Source organism: Schistocerca gregaria, chromosome 2 (genome assembly GCF_023897955.1).
Source record: "Schistocerca gregaria isolate iqSchGreg1 chromosome 2, iqSchGreg1.2, whole genome shotgun sequence".
In the NCBI taxonomy this organism is placed as follows: Eukaryota; Metazoa; Arthropoda; class Insecta; order Orthoptera; family Acrididae; genus Schistocerca; species Schistocerca gregaria.
Genome location: NC_064921.1, coordinates 624,465,414 through 624,492,389, shown reverse-complemented (window position 1 = coordinate 624,492,389; position 26,976 = coordinate 624,465,414). Strand labels below are relative to the sequence as shown.

The 26,976-nt window shown below is 42.2% G+C and overlaps 1 protein-coding gene across 1 annotated transcript in view; it reads left to right on the top strand.

The window, feature by feature from the left end:
* Positions 1-26,768, top strand: part of LOC126334631 (UPF0193 protein EVG1) — a 113,913-nt gene extending 87,145 nt beyond the window's left edge. Inside the window, exon 4 of the mRNA XM_049997066.1 lies at positions 26,417-26,768. Coding sequence (XP_049853023.1) covers positions 26,417-26,637 — 221 coding nt within the window. The 3' untranslated portion in view covers positions 26,638-26,768. The remainder of the gene's footprint in view (positions 1-26,416) is intronic.
* Positions 26,769-26,976: the final 208 nt, after the last annotated feature.

The following is a 26,976-nucleotide window of genomic DNA, read 5'->3' as shown; positions in this document are numbered from 1 at the left end:
CACACAAATTTCAAGCTTTCTCAACCCATGGTTGCTTCTTCAGGAAAGAGGGATGGAGAGGGAAAGACAACAGGATGTGGGTTTTAAGGGAGAGGATAAGGAGTCATTCCAAAACCGGGAGCGGAAAGACTTACCTTTGGGGGGGGGAAAACGGACAGGTATACACTCGCGCGCGCCCACACACACACACACACACACACACACACACACACACACACACGCACACACACGCACACACACACACACACACACACACACACACACACACACACCTCCATCCGATCCGCACATAACAGACACAAGCAGACATATGTAAAGGCAAAGAGTTTGGGTAGAGACGTCAGTCGAGGCGGAAGTACAGAGGCAAAGATGTTGAATGACAAGTGAGGTATGAGCGGCAGCAACTTGAAATTCCCTCTTTCCTGATGAAGCAACCGTTGGTTGCAAAAGCTTGAATTTTGTGTGTATGTTTGTGTTTCTATCGACCTGCCAGCACTTTTGTTTGGTAAGTCACATCATCTTTATATATATATATATATATATATATATATATATATATAAAACAAAGATTCTGTAACTTGCCAAACGAAACCGTTGGTATGCCCCCGGTGTAAAACCTGTCCCATGCACCTTCCCACCACCACCTACTCCAGTCCTGTAACCTGGAAGGTGTACACCATCAAAGGCAGAGCCACGTGTGACAGCACCCAAGTGATTTACCAACTGACCTGTCTACATTGTGAAGCTTTCTATGTGGGAATGATCAGCAATAAACTGTCCATTTGCATGAACGGACACAGGCAGACAGTGTTTGTTGGTAATGAGAATCATCCTGTGGCTAAACATGCCTTGGTGCTCGGCCAGCACATCTTGGCACAGCGTTACACCGTACGGGTTATTTGGATACTTCCCACTGACACCAACCTATCAGAACTCCGGAGATGGGAACTTGCCCTTCAATAGATCCTCTCTTCCCATTACCCACTAGGCCTCAACCTCCACTAATTTCAAGTTGCCGCCACTCATACCTCACCTGTCATTCAGCATCTTTGCCTCTGTACTTCCACCTCGACTGACGTCTCTACCCAAACTCTTTGCCTTTACGTATGTCTGCTTGTGTGTGTGTGTGTGTGTGTGTGTGTGTGTGTGTGTGTGTGTGTGTGTGTGTGTGTGTACCTATCCTTTTTGCCCCCTAAGGTAAGTCTTTCCGCTCCCCACATCCTTTCGTCTTTCCCTCTCCTTCCCTCTTTCCTGATGAAGCAACCATGGGTTGCGAAAGCTTGAAATTTGTGTATGTGTTTGTGTTTGTTTTTGTTTCTATCAACGTACCAACACTTTCGTTTGGTAAGTTACAGAATATTTGTTTTTAGATATATTTTTCCCACGTGGACTGTTTCCTTCTATTATATTCCTATCATTAATTTGAACCCAACCATTACGTTTGTTATTGTCACTGTTACATTTCGAAATCTTTTCTGTCATCTTCCTTTCTCTTTTTGTTTGTGCAAGTTGTTTCACTTTGTATTCACCTTCTCCTTTTTACCCTAATCTACCACACAATTTTATCCTGCATATATATACTCAATAATACGTAACTTACTTTCAGACCATAACTAAAAAAATTTTTTTACACTTTCAACACTACCGCTGCTATAAGATCCACCGTTCCCAGTTCACAAACAGTTCCTTTCACCTATTAAACAACCATTTCGGCAGGTTCTAACAACTTTCACTATATTTACATTTCCGTTTTTCCCACATCACCGATCATTTTTAGCCGCTTCCCACAGGTTTTAACGCCATTATTTCTTTGTCAGACAACTGTTAGCCTCATTTTCATAATCTTCCACCACAAAACCACTCCTTTTAATACATTTACACGCAGTTTTTTCGAAATTTTCCCGAATTTCTCCACCCTTTAAAATATTTTGGAGGCAACACAACCACCTAACCTTTGTGCACATCGTTGTTTACCAACCTAAGAACACCACAGGATCAACATAGCTTGGCTTTAACCAACACTTTTTCGACTTTTTTCACACCAGATCTCCAGTTGATTTCTAGTTCACCTTTACCAGTCCCCATATATTTTTATTTTTATTTTCATTTGAGCCTCATTTTATACTTTCCACATTCTAATTCTAATACCATGTCACCCTCAAAACATCCCACAACGACCCCATTAAGTTTTATTTACATTCCCTCGCAAACATGCCCTCGCCATAGCCAGATTACGCTCCCATATTTTATTTACTCAGGTTTGTCTGACATTTGGCATTACCACCCAAAGGCCTCACATTTAAAGTTCCCATCTCTGGCTGTAACCTGTCTTTCCATCAGTCCCTATACCATTTCCAAACTGAAAAATCCATAGCCCTCACCCGCCTAATCCTTCACCTACACATCAACTCCTATCCTTAATAAAAGTCCTCAATCTTTCCTCTCCCACATCCACACCGGCTGTTCAGAGCATCCTCCTACAGGCCAACCGCAAATTAGAACAGCATGCCACCTTCCACCTCAAAAAACTATCCAATCTCCTTGTTTCCCACCTCCAGAAAGGCAACTCACTCACCCTCCACAACCTTTCCAGCAGCCCTCAACCGCCTCTCATTGCACACAATGTCAGTCTCTCCCATCTACTCAATCTCCCACTTCCAGCTCCACTCCCCCCAAAGCCTCAAAATTCTAATCAACACAATCTGGAACCACAACACCCCAATTCAGTAGTTATCCTTTCCTCCAAACCTCTCTCCCAATCTGAAACCTCTGTCCTATCCAAAGGCCTCACCTTCAGCCCTACTCCTAGATTCAGCCCTCCTCAAAGATTTACTGTCCTACACTCGTACTCTCTGCTGGAAATACACTCCTGGAAATTGAAATAAGAACACCGTGAATTCATTGTCCCAGGAAGGGGAAACTTTATTGACACATTCCTGGGGTCAGATACATCACATGATCACACTGACAGAACCACAGGCACATAGACACAGGCAACAGAGCATGCACAATGTCGGCACTAGTACAGTGTATATCCACCTTTCGCAGCAATGCAGGCTGCTATTCTCCCATGGAGACGATCGTAGAGATGCTGGATGTAGTCCTGTGGAACGGCTTGCCATGCCATTTCCACCTGGCGCCTCAATTGGACCAGCGTTCGTACTGGACGTGCAGACCGCGTGAGACGACGCTTCATCCAGTCCCAAACATGCTCAATGGGGGACAGATCCGGAGATCTTGCTGGCCAGGGTAGTTGACTTACACCTTCTAGAGCACGTTGGGTGGCACGGGATACATGCGGACGTGCATTGTCCTGTTGGAACAGCAAGTTCCCTTGCCGGTCTAGGAATGGTAGAACGATGGGTTCGATGACGGTTTGGATGTACTGTGCACTATTCAGTGTCCCCTCGACGATCACCAGAGGTGTACGGCCAGTGTAGGAGATCGCTCCCCACACCATGATGCCGGGTGTTGGCCCTGTGTGCCTCAGTCGTATGCAGTCCTGATTGTGGCGCTCACCTGCACGGCGCCAAACACTCATACCACCATCATTGGCACCAAGGCAGAAGCGACTCTCATCGCTGAAGACGACACGTCTCCATTCGTCCCTCTATTCATGCCTGTCGCGACACCACTGGAGGCGGGCTGCACGATGTTGGGGCGTGAGCGGAAGACGGCCTAACGGTGTGCGGGACCGTAGCCCAGCTTCATGGAGACGGTTGCGAATGGTCCTCGACGATACCCCAGGAGCAACAGTGTCCCTAATTTGCTGGGAAGTGGCGGTGCCGTCCCCTACAGCACTGCGTAGGTTCCTACGGTCTTGGTGTGCATCCGTGCGTTGCTGCGGTCCGGTCCCAGGTCGACGGGCACGTGCACCTTCCGCCGACCACTGACGACAACATCGATGTACTGTGGAGACCTCACGACGCTCCACGTGTTGAGCAATTCGGCGGTACGTCCACCCGGCCTCCCGCATGCCCACTATACGCCCTCGATCAAAGTCCATCAACTGCACATACGGTTCACGTCCATGCTGTCGTGGCATGCTACCAGTGTTAAAGACTGCGATGGAGCTCCGTATGCCACGGCAAACTGGCTGACACTGACGGCGGCGGTGCACAAATGCTGCGCAGCTAGCGCCATTCGACGGCCAACACCGCGGTTCCTGGTGTGTCCCCTGTGCCGTGCGTGTGATCATTGCTTGTACAGCCCTCTCGCAGTGTCCGGAGCAAGTATGGTGGGTCTGACACACCGGTTTCAATGTGTTCTTTTTTCCATTTCCAGCAGTGTATCACTTTGCCATGAAGAAAAATAACCCTGATCCTACTCCTAATGATCCAACTCCCCAAGACACTATCCAAATTAAACCCTGCCTGGAACAATTCCGACCCCCGTCACAGTGGGACCCACCTCTTCTTCCTCAAAATTACCCTCTCCAAACCTTCCAGGAATTTCTCACTTCCAGCATTGCCTCTCAATTCTTCTTAAAAAACCTTAATCCTATTCCCAACATCACCACAGCTGAAGCCCAGGCTATCCGTAATCTGAAGGCTGACTGATCCATCGTCATTCTTCCGGCGGACAAGGGTTCCACGACCATGGTACTTGATCGTTGGGAGTATGTGGCTGAGGGACTGCGTCAGCTTTCAGACAACACTACGTACAAAGTTTGCCAAGGCAATCCCATTCCTGATGTCCAGGTGGAGCTTCAAGGAATCCTCAGAACTTTAGGCCCCCTACAAAACCTTTCACCTGACTCCATCAACCTCCTGACCCCACCGACACCTCGCACTCCTACCTTCTACCTGCTTCCTAAAAGTCACAAAACCAATCATCCCGGCCGCCCCATTGTAGCTGGTTACCAAGCCCCCAAAGAACGTATTTCTGATATGTAGATCAACACGTTCAACCCATTTTATGCAGTTTCCCATCCTTCATCAAAGACACCGACCACTTTCTCAAACGCCTGGAATCCTCACCCAATCTGTTACCCCAGAAACCATTGTTGTAACCATTGATACGACTTCCTTATACACAAATATCCCGCATGTCCAGCGCCTTGCTGTGATGGAGCACTTCCTTTCACGCCGATCACCTGCCATCCTGCCTAAAACCTCTTTCCTCATTACCTTAGCCAGCTTCATCCTAACTCACAAATTCTTCACTTTCGAAGGCCACACATACCAACAATTAAAGGGAACAGCCATGGGTACCAGGATGGCCCCCTCGTATGCCAACCTATTTATGGGTCACTTAGAGGAAGCCTTCTTGGTTACCCAGGCCTGCCAACCCAAAGTTTGGTACAGATTTATTGATGACATCTTCATGATCTGGACTCACAGTGAAGAAGAACTCCAGAATTTCCTCTCCAACCTCAACTCCTTTGGTTCCATCAGATTCACCTGGCCCTACTCCAAACCCCATGCCATTTTCTTCAAACCCACCAACAAGCAACAGTACAACCATTATGACAGCTGCCACCCATTCCATATGAAACGGTCCCTTCCCTACAGCCTAGGTCTTCATGGCAAACGAATCTGCTACAGTCCTGAATCCCTGAACCATTACACCAACAACCTGAAAACAGCTTTTGCATCCCGCAACTACCCTTCGGACCCGGTCAGAAGCAAATAACCAGAGCCACTTCCTCATCCCCCCCAAACCCAGAATCTCCCACAGAAGAATCCCAAAAGTGCCCCACTTGTGACAGGATGCTTTTCGGGACTGGATCAGACTCTGAATGTGGCTCTCCAGCAGGGATACGACTTCCTCAAATCCTGCCCTGAAATGAGATCCATCCTTCAAGAAATCCTCCCCACTCCACCAAGAGTGTCTTTCAGCCGTCCACCTAACCTTCATAACATCTTGGTTCATCCCTATGACATCCCCAAACCACCTTCCCTACCCTCTGGCTACTACCCTTGTAACTGTCCCCGGTGTAAAACCTGTCCCATGCACCCTCCCACCACCACCTACTCCAGTCCTGTAACCACCACCTACCCCAGTCCTGTAACCCGGAAGGTGTACACGATCAAAGGCAGAGCCACATGTGAAAGCACCCACATGATTTACCAACTGACCTGCCTACACTGTTAAGCTTTCTATGTGGGAATGACCAGCAACAAACTGTCCATTCACATGAATGGACACAGGCAGACAGTGTTTGTTGGTAATGAGGTTCACCCTGTGGCTAAATATGCCTTGGTGCACGGCCAGCACATCTTGGCACAGTGTTACACTGTCCGAGTTATCTGGATACTTCCCACTAACACCAACCTGTCAGAACTACGGAGATGGGAACTTGCCCTTCAGTACATCCTCTCCTCTCGATATCCGCCAGGCCTCAACCTCCGCTAATTTCAAGTTGCCGTCTCTTATACCTCACCTGTCTTTCAACAACTTCTTTGCCTCTGTACTTCCGCCTCGACTGACATCTCTGCCCAAACTATTTGCCTTTACAAATGTCTGCTTGTGTCTGTGTATGTGCGGTTGGATATGTGTGTGTGTGCGAGTGTATACCTGTCCTTTTTTCCCCCTAAGGTAAGTCTTTCTGCTCCCGGGATTGGAATGACTCCTTACCCTCTCCCTTAAAACTCACATCCTTTCGTCTTTCCCTCTCCTTCCCTCTTTCCTGATGAAGCAACTGTCGGTTGCGAAAGCTTGAATTTTGTGAGTATGTTTGTGTGTCTATCGACCTGCCAGCACTATATATATATATAAACTTCCACATGGGAAAAATATATTAAAAACAAAAATATATTAAAAACAAAGATTTCAAGACTCACCAAGCGGGAAAGCGCCGGCAGACAGGCACAATGAACAAAACACACGAACAGACACACAGAATTACTAGCTTTCGCAACCGATGGTTGCTTCTTCAGGAAGGAGAGGGAAAGACGAAAGGATGTGGGTTTTAAGGGAGAGGGTAAGGAGTCATTCCAATCCCGGGAGCGGAAAGACTTCCCTTAGGGGAAGAAAAGGACAGGTGTACACACACACACACACACACACACACACACACACACACACACACACACAGACATAGTGTATGTGCGGATGGATATGTGTGTGTGTGTGTGTGTGTGTGTGTGTGTGTGTGTGTGTGTGTGTGTGTGTGTGGGCGCGCGAGTGTACACCTGTCCTTTTTTTCCCCTAAGGGAAGTCTTTCCGCTCCCGGGATTGGAATGACTCCTTAACCTCTCCCTTAAAACCCATATCCTTTCGTCTTCCCCTCTCCTTCCTGAAGAAGCAACCATCGGTTGCGAAAGCTAGTAATTCTGTGTGTGTGTTTGTGTGTTTTGTTCATTGTGCCTGTCTGCCGGCGCTTTCCCGCTTGGTAAGTCTTGGAATCTTTGTTTTTAATATTCAGTAACTTACCAACATATATACATATATAAAAATTCTAGAGCACAAATCTAATACAGGACCTAATTATATTATATACTGTACCACAAATTTTAACTCAGTTGAAAGATAAGACAGAAATTCAAAGTTCACCTCATCTTACATACTAAAATCCAGACAAACAAAACACAACTCTATATGTACACAGTTCTATAGTATTATGAATCTACAAATGGATTCAAACTCAGTCACTGGATAAGACAGAACTTTAAAAACAATATGGTCTTACATACTACATTCATGGCAATGGGAAAAGAATAAAGAAAACAAAAATCAGATATTTATGGATCATGTCTATCAACACTTTAGATTTCTCTTTGGCTTTCACCAACACAAGATCTCCTACTTCAAATCTACCTTTACCATCATGTCTCTGCTTCCTCCTATCCCCCTTGTTTCTCATCATCTCCCTTGGTCAGTAACTGAGACAGAACTTTAAAACTACGTGATCTTACATACTAAATTCATTGCAAATAAAACACAATTATTTAGTCCTAAATATCTACAACAATAGTGAATATTTTCTTCTAGACTAGGTATCATTACACATTCATGTTCATATATCTTGTCCTCTATACTAAATGTTGGCTTTACTTGGCATTTTACATAGTTGCTTTGCTTACCAGTGGCTCCTCTTATCTTTACACCTATTATGGGCATTTACACAAAATTCTAATATATTTTACCTTATCTCTAATTTGTTCAGATACACTAAAAATCAGACTACCTGTATCATTCAAGCAGTCCCCTTCCCACTAATCAACCTTAATGTTAATGTAAGGATGCCCAAAATCTTAATTATCATCTCTACTCTTAGACACTTCATGTAAAAGATCACTTTCAATTTCACCAAGTGCTACATCCACACTGCTCTTGGAGTATTTTATTGACTTTACTGGTATCACAGCATTACTTTGGTTACTTATGTTATCAGGTACAGATGGAACACACTGAATGGGTCCCATAGCACAACTAAAATCACTTATTACAGAAGGAACACGAAATATATTACTGTCAAAATTACATTTCCTATTTAGATCTTCTTTCACTTCATTTCACCAAGTGGGGTACAAATTTTGACTACCCACAGCTAACTTATTCCAGACTGCACATTTATCTACGTTATCTTCAATTTGGTTCCAAACAGATTTCAAACATGAAACTTCCTGGCAGATTAAAACTGTGTGCCCCACTGAGCCTCGAACTTGTGACCTTTGCCTTTCGCGGGCAAGTGCTCTACCATCTGAGCTACCGAAGCACGACTCACTCCCGGTACTCACAGCTTTACTTCTGCCAGTATCTCGTCTCCTAACTTCCAAACTTTACACAAGCTCTCCTGCGAACCTTGCAGAACTAGCACTCCTGAAAGAAAGGATATAGTGGAGACATGGCTTAGCCACAGCCTGGGGGATCTTTCCAGAATGAGATTTACACTCTGCAGCGGAGTGTGTGCTGATATGAAACTTCCTGGCACATTAAAACTGTGTGCCCGACCGAGACTCGAATTCGGGACCTTTGCCTTTCGCAGGCAAGTGCTCTACCATCTGAGCTACCTCATCTCATTCTGGAAACATCCCCCAGGCTGTGGCTAAGCCATGTCTCCACTAAATCGTTTCTTTCAGGAGTGCTAGTTCTGCAAGGTTCGCAGGAGAGCTTCTGTAAAGTTTGGAAGGTAAGAGACGAGATACTGGCACAAGTAAAGCTATGAGTACCGGGCGTGAGTCGTGCTTCGGTAGCTCCGATGGTAGAGCACTTGCCCGCGAAAGGCAAAGGTCCCGTGTTCGAGTCTCGATCGGGCACACAGTTTTAATCTGCCAGAAAGTTTCATATCAGCATACACTCCACTGCAGAGTGAAAATCTCATTCTGGAAACATCCCCCAGGCTGTGGCTACGCCATGTCTCCACTATATCCTTTCTTTCAGGAGTGCTAGAACTGCAAGGTTCGCAGGTGAGCTTCTGTAAAGTTTGGAAGGTAGGAGACGAGATACTGGCAGAAGTAAAGCTGTGAGTACCGGGCGTGAGTCGTGCTTCGGTAGCTCAGATGGTAGGGCACTTGCCCGCGAAAGGCAAAGGTCTCGAGTTCGAGTCTCGGTCGGGCACACAGTTTTAATCTGCCAGGAAGTTTCATATCAGCGCACACTCCGCTGCAGAGTGAAAATCTCATTCTGGAGATTTCAAACAGTTTTCGCCTTTACTTCTCTAGGTTTATAGAAAACTCACCTTCACTGTCTGGATCATTATTCTGCACGACATTAATGAAAAACTGCTTTTATTGGACTGGTATTCCCTGATTCTTACTTACATCATCACAAACATCACTTACCTTAGCCAGCCGGGGTGGCCGACCGGTTCTAGGCACTAGAGTCTGGAACTGCGTGACTGTTACGTTTGCAGGTTTGAATCCTGCCTCTGGCATGGATGTGTGTGATGTCCTTAGGTTAGTTAGGTTTAAGTAATTCTAAGTTCTAGGTGACTGATGACCTCAGAAGTTAAGTCCCATAGTGCTCAGAACCATTTGAACCACTTATCTTACCTGTATTTGCAAACAGCTCTGAAACTTCATTATTCTTAGACGGCACAAAAACCTGATCTCCTCCTCCTCCTCCTCCTCCTCATCATCATCATCATCATCATCTCCTCCTCCTCCTCCTCATCATCATCATCATCATCATAATATTCTTCCGAAATAACTTCATCAATAACATCTTTACCAACATGTCTTATAGCCATCAAAGTCACACTCCTCACCTACTTTCATTTGGAGTAAGCTATCAGTCTCAGACTTACCAACCTCAGCCATTTCACAGCTCTCATTCACATCTATATCAAATATACCACCTAATTCAGATCCAATACAGCTATTACCTGTTTCACATACATCAGTCACACTGTTTTCTGACCAAGAGAAGAAATCATTAGTACATACTACCTCAAAATTCTAATTACTCTCACATTCTGGTTTGTGATTAGAATCTACATCATTATAATTAAACATAGTATTCCAAAATTTTTGACCAAAACATAAATGAGAAAGCTGTGCCACATTATTAATACTGTTTATATTGTCTAATTGTAGGTGTAAATTGGGGGTCCTGTTCTAATTGTATTTCCTTGCCCCAAAACTGTTGACCTTCATTGAGACAGACCACCATTCCCGAATGGCCACTTCTATGATTATTTCTTCTATTAAATTGCCCATGGTTATCCCCATTGTTCCTATTCTCCTGACATTCAAAATTTCTGTCTAGATTACCATTTTGAGCCTGATTGAAGTTACCACTATCTCTGTTTCTGTAGTTATTACAATTATGATCTCTATCATTACTATTGTTGTAGTACATGTTTTTTTCTGCTGCTCTATCCAGTCTGTCTACAAATAATAAAAATTGTTTTAGATAATCATCTGGTCCGTGTACAAAATCCCACTGCAACCTTTCTGCCAATCTCCTTTTTAGTGCATCAATTAATGTCGTTCCTTCAAATGGCCTGTCAAGGTGTGCTAATTTCTTAAATTGACTGTTACAGAACTCTTTCAGGGTGCCGTCCCTATTCCTATCATTTGGACCAATCAGAAATTCACTTTTAATTCTCCATTGTTCAGCTTCTGACCAAAATTTATTTAAAAAACTTTTTTCGAAACTTTGGTATGTTTCCCACTGACTTAAGTTTAGATTTACCCATGACGGAGCTTTGCTTTCAAGACATCTTTTAACAAATTTAATCTTTTGGTCATCACTCATGTTCAACACAAAACTATCTCTATAGTGGTGTAGAAAATCCACTGGATGTAAATCACAACTTTGCCTGATAATAACTGAATGTAATTGATTTTCTTATGATGCTTTAAGTAACAGTAGCATTTTACCTAAGTTACACATGCAACTTCTGTGCCATTTTCTCTTTCAAACACATTTTATAGTTTGCGATTGGTGTGCCCAGGAAAACCATGGAAAACTTGGGTCACCCCATCTGGTTTCCCTTTGTCATTTATGAATTATTGATTATTTTCAATCATTTTGAGATGTCACAATTTACACAAAACTTAGGTCATTGAGATACCACACTTCACTGAAGTTCTTAGTTCATATTACAGTTGTTACAATATTCTGTTGACCAATGATGTTATCACAGAGAAGCTGGGTGACACATGCCAGGATCTGTGTCAATGGATGTCTGTTTTCTTCCAGGTATATACTCCTACAGGAACCTTCCAAGAATGGTCTTATTGTGGCTGTTTTCAATGGATACAATTTTACATATTTTGTGAATACATCTAGGAAACTAACGTTAAATCTGCACCCACATCTCATACTTGGTAATGACCCACAGACATCAATGGATACAAAAGCTAACAGATTCTATGGCAAAACTGATTGGAGTAATCTGATGCTACCTTTATTATTTAGTTTACTTTTCGTACATATTACACATGGTCTGATTACTGTCTATACCTCCCATCTAAATTTGTGGGAATAACAGTATGTCTGTAGTTTATTCACACACTTAATCACTCAAAATGGCCCAACACCTGGTGTATATATTGTACAAACTTATTTTCTTGGCTCTCTGGAATGCAAACACATCAATTATTGCTTCCAGTACTTTGTTGGTAGAATAATATTTCATTTACTACCCAAAAATACTGGTTAGGTTTGAATACTCAAGCTGTTCTAACATCTGTCGTATTTCATGTCGGAGCAGATCTTTCATCTGTACCAATGACATAGCTTGATGTGGCTCTAAAAAGTAAATCCATGCTGTTTGTTCCCTCATCAATGGTACTGGGAATTCTCCCTGTTTCTCATCTGACTGTTCTTCTTGTTTGGACCATCCAGGAAGTCTAGATAGGGCATCTATGAATTGGTTCTTCTTTCTCTTTATATATTGTATTTGAAACCTGTATCCCTGGAATACCAGTGTCCACCTTAATAATCTTGGTGTAAGTAACTTGCACAACTGGAAGAAACTAAGAGATTGGTGGTCACAGTATACTGCTGTCTGTAATCCATATGAATAATAGTGGAACTTCTTGAGGGTACAAACAACAACTAATGTTTCCAGTTCTATAGTTTTAAATGCCCTTTCACAACTCAACAGCACCCTACTTACAAAGACTATCAGGCAGAAGGTTGGCTGGCCCTCAACTGCCTTCATTTGAAACAGACAAGCTCCTAATCCCACATTTGAGGAGTCAGTCTGCAACACGCCTGGGAGTACAAATGGGTGGGGTGGTACCTTTAAACTGTTTGTCATTTCTGAACCGAGCGCGCTGTCCACTCCACATACCTGGTAATCCTGTGGCGGTCATACTGTTCTGCCCCACACTGCTGCTGGTTTGCCTGAAATTATCTATTGAATTATGTTAGCAGGTTTAGGGGAGCCACTCAACATTAAAACACAACACTGTTCGACGTCTGGTATGAACAACTATATTCTGAGACAATTAAAGGAAAATCGCAGGTTGCACTGTTTACATTCTAATTCAGAAGTGTTATCCCAATTAATGTATGATTAACAGTCCACAATATCATTCGGACGAGCATACGCATAACTGACACGACGCGGGTGATTGTTGATGATGCGGAAGCCGAATGATCGCACTGAAGTTCTTATGTTCGTCACACATACACAGATATTTGGTACCAGTCATCCTTGACACTAGTAATGTTATTTTCACACTGTTCATAAAGTTAGTTTTTCAGTTCTCAGTTCTCACTTGTACGAGCACGCGCATAACCATCGCGGCGCAGTTGATTGTTGGTAATGCGCAAACGCGATGACCAAACACACGTTCTCACACTCGTTACAAATCACTGGTACTTGATTGCACTCTTTTATGGTAACTAATTTCTACTGATTCACATTAGTTCATTCTGGGAGACCGAACACAGCACGGATGACTGATACTGTACGGTATGACACGCAATGAGAAGATACACATATACTTTATCAGCAGCACTCTTCATTTTTAAATTACTTCTTGACGCACTTTCCTCTGAATCATTTACTAATTTTATCACTTTGCTGTAATAACACTTGTAGCAACACTTCAACTTCCATGCTAACAATGCCTCTCACATGCAGAGCTACACACTACACAACATAACAGTTCCGTGTCCCGCGCTCGACTCTACAGATGCTTCTGCCCGCAAAGATACTCTACAACTAAACCAGCAATATGACAGTACACTTACAAGTCATCAGGTGAAATTAGAGTTTCATACTCAGGTAGAGTAATAATTTTGCACTTACTAAGGCATATTTAATTGCCCACAAGGCATTCTGACACTCAGTTGTCCACTGCCAAGATACACTCTTCCTCAGTAGACTGATTAATGGCTCTGCACAGTCAGTGTTAGATGACTTCTCAGCTCTGGCCAAAAAACTGCTTCTAATGCCATTACAAATACACCTGCACTTATATTGAAGGCCAAAGGGTAGTGCCATAATTTGGTAACTTCCTGTGACATATATAAAGATTGTATATCTCCTCAATTGAAGATCTAATGTAACTTACCAGTATAACTTCTTTTGGCATATGTAAAGATTGTATATTTCCTCAATTGAAGATCTGATTTAATTTACCAATATGAGGCACACAGCTCTATATTTGTGAAGTACTTGGACCCATGGTACTTCTGTATTAGTTGGTTGATTTTTTCTGGGTGGGTCCTCACTGGCACAATGATTGTGTTTATAACCCCTGTGTTCAATACAAAACTTACTTTCCCTCCTTGTTTGGGTATAACTAATAAAGGGCAGCAATAAGAACTATGTAAATTCATGGATTATCCCAGGTCTTTCTTCAAAAAAGTAGACTATATTTCTCCTGGACAGCTGGTTACTTTGTTCCACCTCTATCCTATCAGTTTCTTTGGCCTTCTCTTCAACCTGTTCAGATATCTCCAGTATTTTCTTTTCCTTCCCTTCTTCTGGACACTTTTGATGCTTCTCCTTTCTGATAAGTTCAATTCCACACCCTTGATGGTACTTTCCATGGCTTCATTCCTCCCGAATAAGATCAACTTGGGCTAATTTTTCATTATTGCAAAAACTGTCTTTACCATTTGTGAAGTCTTTTTCTCTCATTGTATCCAATATAATGATACAGCCTTCAACTAATTTGTGTGTCACCAGGAATGCGCACAAAATCGTTGCATTTCCCACTTTTGCTTCTTACATAATTTGTATCTGGATGTTTATGGTCTAGATTTCTGCCCATATAGCTGAAACTGGTACTGTATGAGAAACTTGCTCACATGGGTTAATTCTTCTATGATACTCATGCCATTTTTGTACCTAAAACAATTTGCGTGTTGCTCGCCCCTCATTACCTCTTCATCAACCAAACCTCCAAGGCATGAGCAGGTCACATTTAGTTTAAACTTCTATGCCTGTTTGGGCCACTGTCATCTTCCATTTCATATATTTTAGGTGGTCATTCTCCCCACACTTAGACAGTTAATTTTTGGTCTTGGCTCTGGCAAATTTTAGTTACCCTGTGTCTGGTTGTTGTTAATGTTATATACTGTATTATACTTCATTGTTGTATCATTCCTGTTTGTTCCTGCTTGATCTGAAACTTTTGTTGTCACTCTGGAACTATTGCTCTGACCATTAATATAGCCATTATTATTGTTTGTTCTACTATAGTTATTTATCTCCCTTCCATTATTTCTGTGAGTATAATTGACTTGTGCATTCTCCTGCGTGTAAAATTTTTTGTTGTTCATCCTCCCTCTCTGGTCTTCTTGCAACAAAACAAGAAAATCCACAGCCAACAAAAGAATCTTCCAAATTTTTATCAGACCCAAGAACTATCTCCTCCCTTAATTCCATCAGTAGCTTGGCCTTCAGGACCTTTAGAATACTTCAGTAATCTATTAGTTCATCCCAATACCGAGCTTTGTTCCAGTCTTTCTCAAAATACCTTCTTATGTTTCTATTTCTATATGAGAATGAGTAAGTGGGTGCTGCTGCTTGAAGTGTGGTTACAGTTGCCTTAGACTGCAGTCACATGTGTGTGAGTTGCATTTGTGTGAGTGTGTGACACATGGTGGAACAGTCTTTTTGTTGTGCCTATCTGTGACTCAGCACCTCCGCTAATGGTGAGTGACAACTTTCCTTTTCATAATATTGTTACATTCCATCCAGGATTTTCGACTGTTTGAGAATGATTCAGGATTAAAAGTCTCCTTTTTCAATCTCTCTTGAATTCCTTGTGACCAATAATGATTTAAGAATGCCTTCCCAAATTCTTCATATGTTCGATACTTATCTATCATGTCTGTCACCCATAAACTAGTGTCTTCTTGGATATATCTTGCTGCGTACTCAATCCTTTGTCTTTCTGACCATACTCATGGGGATACCCCTTATATCTCCTTATAAATAAAACTGGGTTAAGTATCCTTTTCCTTGAAAAAAAAAAAAAAAAAAAAGTTGAAACTGGCTATGCTTTAACATCTTTTCGTCCATGATCGATTTTGTATAATCAAGAGATGGCGACACACTTCCACAAGTATGTATTTTCGAGCACCTACAAGGGTATTGCTCCAAAACAAAATACACACATAAAGACCCATGACTTGGGACTTGTGGTCTTCAGTCTATGTTGTTCTCATTCCTACCTTCTCTAATTGCCACTCACATCTCCTCTAAACCTTGCATACTTGGTTGTACATTTTGTGTTACTTCCTTTTTCCATTTGTCAAATTCCATCCCTATTTGATCTCCCAGTTCCTTAAGTTTTCAATTTCTTTTACTAGGTAATGTTAAGCTTTCATTTGCTATGTTTTCCACTGCTTTTTAATACCTCTATTAACACACAGCAAAACTTATTGCCCCTTCTCTGATGGCCAGTCATTGAACTGTTCATTGAATTACTGTTTTAGTGTTTGGAACTCTTGTCTATAAGCACTTCGCATGCATGTTGAAGCTATCTCCTTTACCAATGTGAAAAGATTCTGCACTTCTGTCTCCACTGCCTGTTGTCTTCCATGTATAGTTTCTAATTCCCGATTCATCCAGGTTATCTGTATTGGATACTGTTCTTGAGCATGCTTTGATTCATTACCTTCTTCTTCATACCTGTTTGTTCATTAGACAGATTACTAACTTTACCTAACAACTTGGTTAAGTCTTCCTTAGTGGGTAGCTCATATATCTTTTCTGACAAATTCTTCACTTTGGTGGATAACTCTATTTGTTCGACCCATAAATTATCCACAGTAGTTGATAATTTCACCACTGTATCTGCAATTTTTGAGTTCTCTGTAGCTACATTGTTTACTGTGGCTAACATATTTGCCTACTCAGTGGCTAAATTCATTACTGTAGTCAAAATATTTGACTGCTCGGTAGCTACTTTTGTTCATGTAGTCGAAATATTCGACTGCTCAGTAGCTAAATTTGTTACAGTAGTCGAAATATTTTACTGCTTGGCAGCTAAATTAGTTACTGTTGGTGTAAAGAGTTTCATCGGCTTTAATAGCTCCATCAGAGAGTTATTTGCCATCTCCCTGGCTTATATCTACTGCTTGATCTGAGCTGGGTTCCTGACCCTTCCTCTAACCATTGGCTTCTTGTTCCCTATGCATTTTATAGTGTAATCTGGTTTTTACCATAACTCAACAAAATTCTCTTGATCTTTACCTTAGTACTCTGGGATTACCCAAAACCCTAACTTATTACCTAAATCACTGAGAAAATTCACTAACATACAATCCTTAAAAACCTCACAGAAGTCACTTTCCAAATCACTAATATCTATGAACTATATCTACAAATAACACTTTTCCAACTAAATGCTGAAAGGAGAAATTGAAACCTAGTTCTATTCTCTGAAAAAGTCTCTACACAGAACAGATTGGTGTAGGCAATGAGCTAGTTTTCTTCTCTTGTGCCTTAATGCCTAATTTGATCAGCTTGAAATTCATAGTGTGACTGGAGGCAGATGATAATAAAAAAGTGGGTAAACAGCTTTAGAAAGAAAAGCAAAGAGAGAAAAAAAGAGAACACATGTATATTAAAACATAATACATGAATTAATTAATAGGCATAACAGATGTTCCTAGGCTTGCTTGGCAGATAATTGAAAAAAGATACACAGGAAAATTCTTTTAAATTATATTAGGCCATCAAAATACCTTTAACAGAATCAAGGTTCAACCTATTCCTGTCATCAGTCCACTGTGTTGTAATGACCGAAATTACTCGTTCTGCATAACAATGAAGAGACTTACTTTCACAAAATACTTGGCCCTTTTTTTACTACAAGATAATCCATTAAATTCACGATCATCACTATTTTGTTTCATAAATGGTCTAAAATTACAGAACTGGTCAAAATAGTTTACATATTTAATTTCAAAAGCTTTATATTTATCTTACAAAAAAAGGTTTTCTTCAACATCACTGTAGTTAACATCTATTTTAAGAGACATCCATTTGAAATGGGAAGAGTAATCAGACATAGAGAGCCATCATTCTAAATGTTCATGGCAAGGATGATAAAGTAACATACGCTTCCACCATAGAAAGTCTAAATTCTTTATAAAAGCCTTCTTCTATTTCAATTTCCTGCTTCTGTTTAATCTTCAGGCAGATGAATTTTTCATTTAATCAGTTCTCAAGTGCATTACATACATAATCTAAAATTTCAATCACTTCAGGCACAGAATTGCCCTCATTTTCTGTGTGCAGAATATTTAAATTGAACACAGACATCAATGAATGCAAATGCCATAAGTAGGCTTCATTTAACCCATTCGCAAAAATCTGAAACAAAAGATATGGTGGCTTGCTTTCAGACAGAAAGTAAGATTTCAGAGCAAGATACACTTTCAGTAGCCTTTCAGTGGCTGGGAGAAGGGACAGTTACCTAGTTTTAACATGCTGTTGCTTTATAACATTGTAAATAGAAAAGTAATTATGAATTTTCGCAATGCCAGGTATTGTATAAACCCACTCAGTTACAGTGAACAACAAATGACACTTGCACATGAGTGCTGAGTACATGACATGAGACCTGTAATGCCAAGCTAGCACAAAGTGAGTCTGGAACCAAAAATATAGAACAGAGATTTTAAATAATCAATATTTGCACTCGCTTATGGATCGATCCATGATCAGTAAAGAAGAAATGATGAAATCAATGATCCTGTTGCCATCTGTAAATAAGGTATTTAAGAAAATTGTAATAGAACACGAATAATTGCAAACATAATTTTATTACAGTCAACTTTGTGAAAAAGGTGGAGAATGTAAAAATCCGCCCGGACCACAGACAAAAAGGTAAAATGGAGGACATGTCCGGATACATTAAAAATATACACTTAATGATTAGCTGATGTAATTAAACTTTGAATTATTAAGGATGTGTTATTGTAATGCCTTGTGGCTACTATTTTTACACTGATAAAAATTGATATTACGACTAAGTGAAATTATTCTCTGTAATTATGTAAAGTTTAGACTAATGTAGCAAGGCCTAATGGTTCTATATTACACTGTCAAAGTTTCACAGAATATAAGCATTAATTGTTATGTGTGTGGTATAATTACTGAAATGAAATTATGATCTGCCAATAATAGTAAAATTCAAGTTACAGAAACTCGATCTCTTAGTGCTGAAGCAGCTGCCAATGATCTCTGATCATTTGTGAATTTACTGTTCATAAACAGGAACTTACATAGAATCCTCTGATACTGGTTCAGTGCTATTCAGTTTACATTTGGTGATACACTGAAGAGCCAAAGAAACTGGTACACCTGCCTAATATTGTGTAGGGGCCTTGCAAGCACACAGAAGTGCCACAACACTATGTGAGATGGACTCAACTAATGTCTCACGTAGTGCTGGAGGGAACTGACTCCATGAATCCTGCAGGGCATCCATAAATCTGTAAGAGTACGAGGGGGTGGAGATCTCTTCTGAAAAGCACATGCAAGTCATCCCAAATATGCTCAATAATGTTCACGTCTGGGTAGTTTGGTGGCCAGGGGAAGTGTTTAAACTCAGAAGAGTGTTTCCGGAGCTACTTTGTAGCAGTTCTGGATGTTTGGGGCATTGCATTGTCGTGCTGGAATTGCCCAAGTCCATCAGTATACACAGTGGACATGAATGGATGCAAGTGATCAGGCAGGATGGTTACAGCCATGTCACCTGCCAGTGTCATATCTAGACATTTCAGGGGTCCTGTATCAGTCCTACTGCACATGCCCATACCATTACAGAGCCTCCACCAGCATGAACAGTACCTTGCTGACATGCAGGGTCCATGGATTCATTAAGTTGTCTCCATAACTGTACACATCCATACACTTGATACAATTTAAAACGAGACTCGTCTGACCAGGCAACATGTTTACAGTCATCAACAGTCTAATTTCAGTGTTGACAGGCACAGGCAAGGTGTAAAGCTTTGTGTCTTGCAGTCATCAAGTGTAAACGAGTGGGCCTTTGGCTCCAAAAGCCGATATTGATGAGGTTTCTTTGAATGGTTCGCATGCTAACACTTATTGATGGCCCATCACTGAAATCTGCAGCAATTTGGGGAAGGATTGCCCTTCTGTCATGTTGAATAATTCTCTTCAATCATTGTTGGTCCCATTCTTGCAGGATCTTTTTCCAGCCATAGCAGTGATCGGAGATTTGATGTTTTACCAGTTTCCTGATATTCACAGTACACTCATTGAATGGTCATATGGGAAAATCGCCACTTCATAGTTACCTCAGAGATGCTGTGTCCCATCGCTCATGCACCACCAACTATAACGTCTCATTCAAACTCACTTAAATCTTGATAACCTGTCACTGTAGCAGAAGTAAATGATCTAACTACTGCACCGGACACTTATTGTCTTACATAGGCATTGCCAACCTCAATGCCATATTTTGCAATTTTACATATCTCTCTATTTTAATAGGCATGCCAGTTTCTTTGGCACTTCAGTGTATGATGCACAGCCATGAAGCAGATCTCTCTTAATTGCAGGAGAAAACATCCCAGATCTCCTTGATCATGCTTGCAGATTCACCAGCAAACATTACAAACCAAATGTCCCAAGTTCCTATATAGAAGATTGGCTCAAATTCACTTTCCGTGTATTAAACTTCTGGAAATAATTAAGACTGGTAGAATTACCTTTCAACAATTCAGTATATTCTTGCAGAAACTAGTACCAATGGTTTCTTTATCTCTTTCTAGGCTCATCAAATAATTCAGTTCCAATCTATTTTACAAATGCCAACTAACAATAGACAGTTATTAGAATCAGAACCATGTATATACACTCCTGGAAATTGAAATAAGAACACCGTGAATTCATTGTCCCAGGAAGGGGAAACTTTATTGACACGTTCCTGGGGTCAGATACATCACATGATCACACTGACAGAACCACAGGCACATAGACACAGGCAACAGAGCATGCACAATGTCGGCACTAGTACAGTGTATATCCACCTTTCGCAGCAATGCTGGCTGCTATTCTCCCATGGAGACGATCGTAGAGATGCTGGATGTAGTCCTGTGGAACGGCTTGCCATGCCATTTCCACCTGGCGCCTCAATTGGACCAGCGTTTGTACTGGACGTGCAGACCGCGTGAGACGACGCTTCATCCAGTCCCAAACATGCTCAATGGGGGACAGATCCGGAGATCTTGCTGGCCAGGGTAGTTGACTTACACCTTCTAGAGCACGTTGGGTGGCACGGGATACATGCGGACGTGCATTGTCCTGTTGGAACAGCAAGTTCCCTTGCCGGTCTAGGAATGGTAGAACGATGGGTTCGATGACGGTTTGGATGTACCGTGCACTATTCAGTGTCCCCTCGGCGATCACCAGAGGTGTACGGCCAGTGTAGGAGATCGCTCCCCACACCATGATGCCGGGTGTTGGCCCTGTGTGCCTCGGTCGTATGCAGTCCTGATTGTGGCGCTCACCTGCACGGCACCAAACACGCATACGACCATCATTGGCACCAAGGCAGAAGCGACTCTCATCGCTGAAGACGACACGTCTCCATTCGTCCCTCCATTCACGCCTTTCGCGACACCACTGGAGGCGGGCTGCACGATATTGGGGCGTGAGCATAAGACGGCCTAACGGTGTGCGGGACCGTAGCCCAGCTTCATGGAGACGGTTGCAAATGGTCCTCGCCGATACCCCAGGAGCAACAGTGTCCCTAATTTGCTGGTAAGTGGCGGTGCGGTCCCCTACGGCACTGCGTAGGATCCTACAGTCTTGGCGTGCATCCGTGCGTCGCTGCAGTCTGGTCCCCGGTCGACAGGCACGTGCACCTTCTGCCGACCACTGGCGACAACATCGATGTATTGTGGAGACCTCATGCCCCACGTGTTGAGCAATTCGGTGGTACGTCCACCCGGCCTCCCGCATGCCCACTATACGCCCTCGCTCAAAGTCCGTCAACTGCACATACGGTTCACGTCCACGCTGTCGCGGCATGCTACCAGTGTTAAAGACTGCGATGGAGCTCCGTATGCCATGGCAAACTGGCTGACACTGACGGTGGCGGTGCACAAATGCTGCGCAGCTAGCGCCATTCGATGGCCAACACCCCGGTTCCTGGTGTGTCCGCTGTGCCGTGCGTGTGATCATTGCTTGTACAGCCCTCTCGCAGTGTCCGGAGCAAGTATGGTGGGTCTGACACACCAGTGTCAATGTGTTCTTTTTTCCATTTCCAGGAGTGTATATTCACACTAGCATCTCTCATAACAGAATCCCCACTGATTACTAATTTTTTATGTAAGTGATCTGCTTACCTCGGAGCAACTATAGGTTATGGAGTAAATGCATTTCTCCCACAGGCAATATGCACTAACCTGTTGTATTTTACAAATTTTCCCCTTAACAACTGAAAGGTTACTGAACAGTCAGCTGATCACCTCAGCTTTAATACAACAAATGATAAAATATTATGAACTAGAACAGGCTCAGGCTGGGTTATTATAGTTCCAGTCACTGAAAGAGTAGAGGCCAGTTAAATACTCATCCAGGTATGGCAATTCATACATTCATTCTCCTGTGAAAGAGCTAACCAGTAAGTGGTGTTCATATTTACAGATTTCTGTACATCACATTTAAATAATTTTGCTTCATATTCGGTCAACAGGTCACACCATAGTCCACAAGTGCTCCATTTTAGAGTGCAAAGATATTAATGAAGTATGACTTTTAACCTCTTGTGAAATTTCTAACCTACTTCCTAAATTTGTTCCAACTTTGTATCTTATTAATGGTTTGCTTATGTCTGTACTAATCACACACTTTTACTTGACTCTTTCTTACTGGTGAAAGTTGACTAACCTTGCATCACTCTGAAATGTTTATGCTACTTACTAACCTTAGCTGTATAACACAGCTTTGGACAATATGAAACAATTCCTAATTTTCAATTTTTTTTACTTTAGTGAATTAATTGTTTATAGTTTTCATAAGAAATAAAACAATGGAAAATCCATGATGGAATGTAACAATACTAAAAGAAGGAAGTTGCTGCTCACCATATGGCGGAGATGCTGAGTCGCTGATAGGCACAACAAAAAGCTCATGCAGGACTTGTTAAAGATCTTCTCTCCTCCTCCCAGTCCCTACAGTGGAAAAACTTTTTCCCCACCAACCCTACCAATCAGACTCAACCAAAGACCAATATTGAACCTTGCCCAACTCAGTTCACACTCCTCCATCCAACTGTGATCCACCCCCACTGCCCCCAAACCACCTCCTGTTAACTTTCCTGAGTTTCTTCACCTCAAACCTTGCCTTACCATCAGTCCCCAAATCTCTCAATATGCAGATTAACCTTACATCCACAGAAAGAACTGCATTCCACCATCTAAAAACTTGTCATGACATTATAATCCTACCTGCGGACAATGACTCCACCACTGTTGTTCTAGACCACATGGATTACCTCATGGAAGGACTCCGCAAGCCGTCAGATACTTCCACCTACAAACTTTGCCACAGTCACACCAGTCCAGTAATTCAGCAGGATCTCCAGTCACTACTCAAATCCTTAGGCCCATCCCAGAACCTCTCCTCGGGGTCCATCTCTTTACTCACCCCCTACCACTCCTTGTACTCCTACCTTCTGCATGCTTCCTAAAGTCCATAAACCTAACCACCCAGGACACCCCACTGCGGCCAGTTACTGTGCTCCAACTGAGAGAATCTCTTCTCTCGCAAACCAACATCTTCAACCTAGTACCCAGAAACTATCCTCATAAATAAGAGATACCCACCATTTCCTCCACTGACTCTCCACAGTTCCTGTCCCTTTGCCACACAGAGCCCTGCTCGTTAATATTGATGCCACCTCCCTGTACACTAACATTCCTAATCCCCATGGCCTTACCGCTATTGACACTACCTATTCCAAACCACGAACCTCCTTCCTAATTGCCATGATCAATAATATCCTCACCTGCAATTACTTCTCCTTTGAAGGCATTACCTACAAACAAATTGGGGTACGGCTATGGCCACCTGCATTGCACCATTCTATGCCAACCTATTCATGGGCCCTCTAGAAAATACTTCCAAAACACCCAGAATCCTAAACCCCTCACCTGTTTCATATTCATTGATGACATCTTTGCTATCTGAATTGAAGATGAGGACACCCTTTCCACATTCCTCCAGAACCTCACCAACTTCTCCCCCATTTGCTTCACCTGGTTCTACTCAACCCAACAAGCCACCTTCTTAGACGTTGACCTCCACCTTGAAGAAGGCTTCATCAGTACCCCATCCATATCAAACCTATTAACCACCAGCAAAACCCCCACTTCGACAGCTGCCACCCATTCCGTACCAAGAAGTCCCTTCCAAACAGCCTAGCCACCCACGGTCATCACTTCTGCAGTGATGAGCAGTCCCTCTCGAAATATACCGAGGGTCTCACTGAAGCCTTCACTGACTGTAATTATCCTCCCAACTTGAACAAATTCCCCATGCCTTATCTTTCCAGTCTCCTACCACCTCCCAAAGCTCCACCGTTCGACCACAGAGGAGCATTCCCCTTGTAACTCAGTACTACCCATGACTGGAGCAATTGAATTACATTCCCCGCCAGGGTTTTGATTACCTCTAGTCACGCCCTGAAATGAGAAATGTCCTGCCCATTATCCTTCCCACCCCTTCCACAGTGATATTCTGCCGTTCACCGAACCTACACAATATACTTGTCCATCCTCACAAAACCCCTGCTCCCAATCCGTTACCGCACAGCTCATACCCCTGTAATAGACCCAGATGCAAGACCTTTCCATACAGCCTCCCACCACCACCTTCTACAGTCTGGTCACTAACATCACATATCCCATCAAAGACAGGGCTACTACCTGTGAAACCAGTCATGTGGTCTACAAGCTAAGTTGCAACCACTGTGCTGTATTCTGTGTAGGCATGACAACCTACAAGCTGTCTGTCCGCATGAATGGCCACTGACAAACTGTGGCCAAGAAACAAGTGGACCACCCTGTAGCTGAACACACTGCCAAACATCATAAACTTCATTTCAATGACTGCTTCACAGCCTGCATCATATGGATCCTTCCCACCAATACTAGCTTTTCTGAATTATGTAGGTGGTAACTTTCCCAGCAATACACCCTATGTTCCTGTAACCCTCCTGGTCTCAACCTTCATTAGTCGCTGTCCTCACCCATCCAGTCCCTTCCCTGCTTCCATTCCAGCACTACACAGCCATCATTTCACCACCATACCCAGTCTTTTTTTATTTATTTCATTTTTTATTTATTTCTCTCCATTTCCCTTCTTTTCCACTACTCCCCCCCCCCCCCTTTCTCCCCACCTCTCCCCTGCCCGCTGCCCAACCTGCAGCAGCATTTCACTGTCCACCATACTATCCCTCCCCCTCCCTGCCCCAGCCTCCTCCTTTCCCCCACCCAATCGCCACTCCCATCATGCACTGGTGCTGCTGCTTGCACTGTGGCTTCAGTTGCCTGAGACTGCAGTCGTGTGTGTGCATTGCGTTTGCGTAAGTGTGTGCTTATATGGGTCTATTGTTGACGAAGTCGTGATAGGCACAATAAAAAGATTCACACACTCATAGCTTTTGGCCATTAAGGCCTTTATCAGCAGCAGACACACATACAGACACGCGCGTGCACACACACATTCACGCAAAATTCATCTTGCTCACACGTCTGCAGTCTCAGAGAGCTGAAACTACACTGCCTCTGAGACTGTGGACGTGTGTGCAAGTTGTGTTTGCATGAATGTGTGTGTGCGTGTGTGTATGTGTGTCTACTGCTGACAAAGGCCTTAATGGCCAAAAGCTATGAGTGTGTGAATCTCTTTATTGTGCCTACTGCGACTCAGCAACAGCGTAGCAACTTTCCTTCTCTGGTATTGTTACATTCCATCCTGGATTTCCCATTGTTTGATTATTGTTGATGAAGGCCATTGGAAAGTTGTAAGTGTGAAAATCTTTTTGTTGTGCCTATCTGTGACTCAGCATTTCCGCTATATTCTTAATAGCAACTTTCCTTCTCATAATACTGTTTCATAAGAAATAGTTATTTTATTGCATTAAGATTCCAGTTTTGATCATCAGACTTTAAGTGATACTTTCACATCATTTCTGCATCACATTAACCCATTACTCATTTCTTTGTTCTATTGGTTGTAAGCTGAATGGTCTTGTCTCAGTAGCCATTCCACAATGAGCCAACTACAACCTTTCACTCCCAACATACTCCACACAGGTATCAAATTAAAGTGTGGGATTAGTACAGTAAAGTTTTAGACACCATTGAAATTGACCTATAACATGTCTTAATACCTGAAAGCACACAGTTAATCAATCAAGTTGATAAAAGACAAGAGATCAGATTCGTATCTATCACTTATTTAAAAATTTTAGACAATAAGTTCTAAACTGGAAAGAAAACAGTATACACTATATGTGGTTAAAATATTTCACAAGATAATTTTATTGATTCATTTACATTTCAGTGGTTGCAGACATTGAAGACATCTTTAACTTTTTAGAAGAGATGAGGGCACTTGGTAAAGAGAAGCACTACTGGCCAATTGTTCAGCAGCAGATTGCAGCAAAAATACGTCAAATGGAGAAAATAGACAGGCAAAGGAGCAAGGAACTCAAAGAATGGATCAAAAGTCATGAGAAGAATAACTGTTGTACATACAGGGAAAAATTAACAAATAAATCATAAACTGCTAAAATTATATATTTGTGAACGAATAAAGCAAAACTACTAATTTCAATAGTCACTGCATTCCACATAGTAACATATTACCTTTATTAAAGCTTTATTAGCAAGTCTTAATTGTTCACCAATCGTGACTGCACATACTGCATCAATCTCACAATTATTCATGAATATATATAATTATGTATATTTACAATAAAAAAATAAAATATTTTAAGTTAGTATGCAGCTTAATGAGCATAATTAATAGCAATTTAATGGTTTACTTAGTACAAAAATTAAGATCATTAAATTAAGAATATTAAAATTAGTTCTCGTGTAACAGCACTGTTTGGTTTAGCT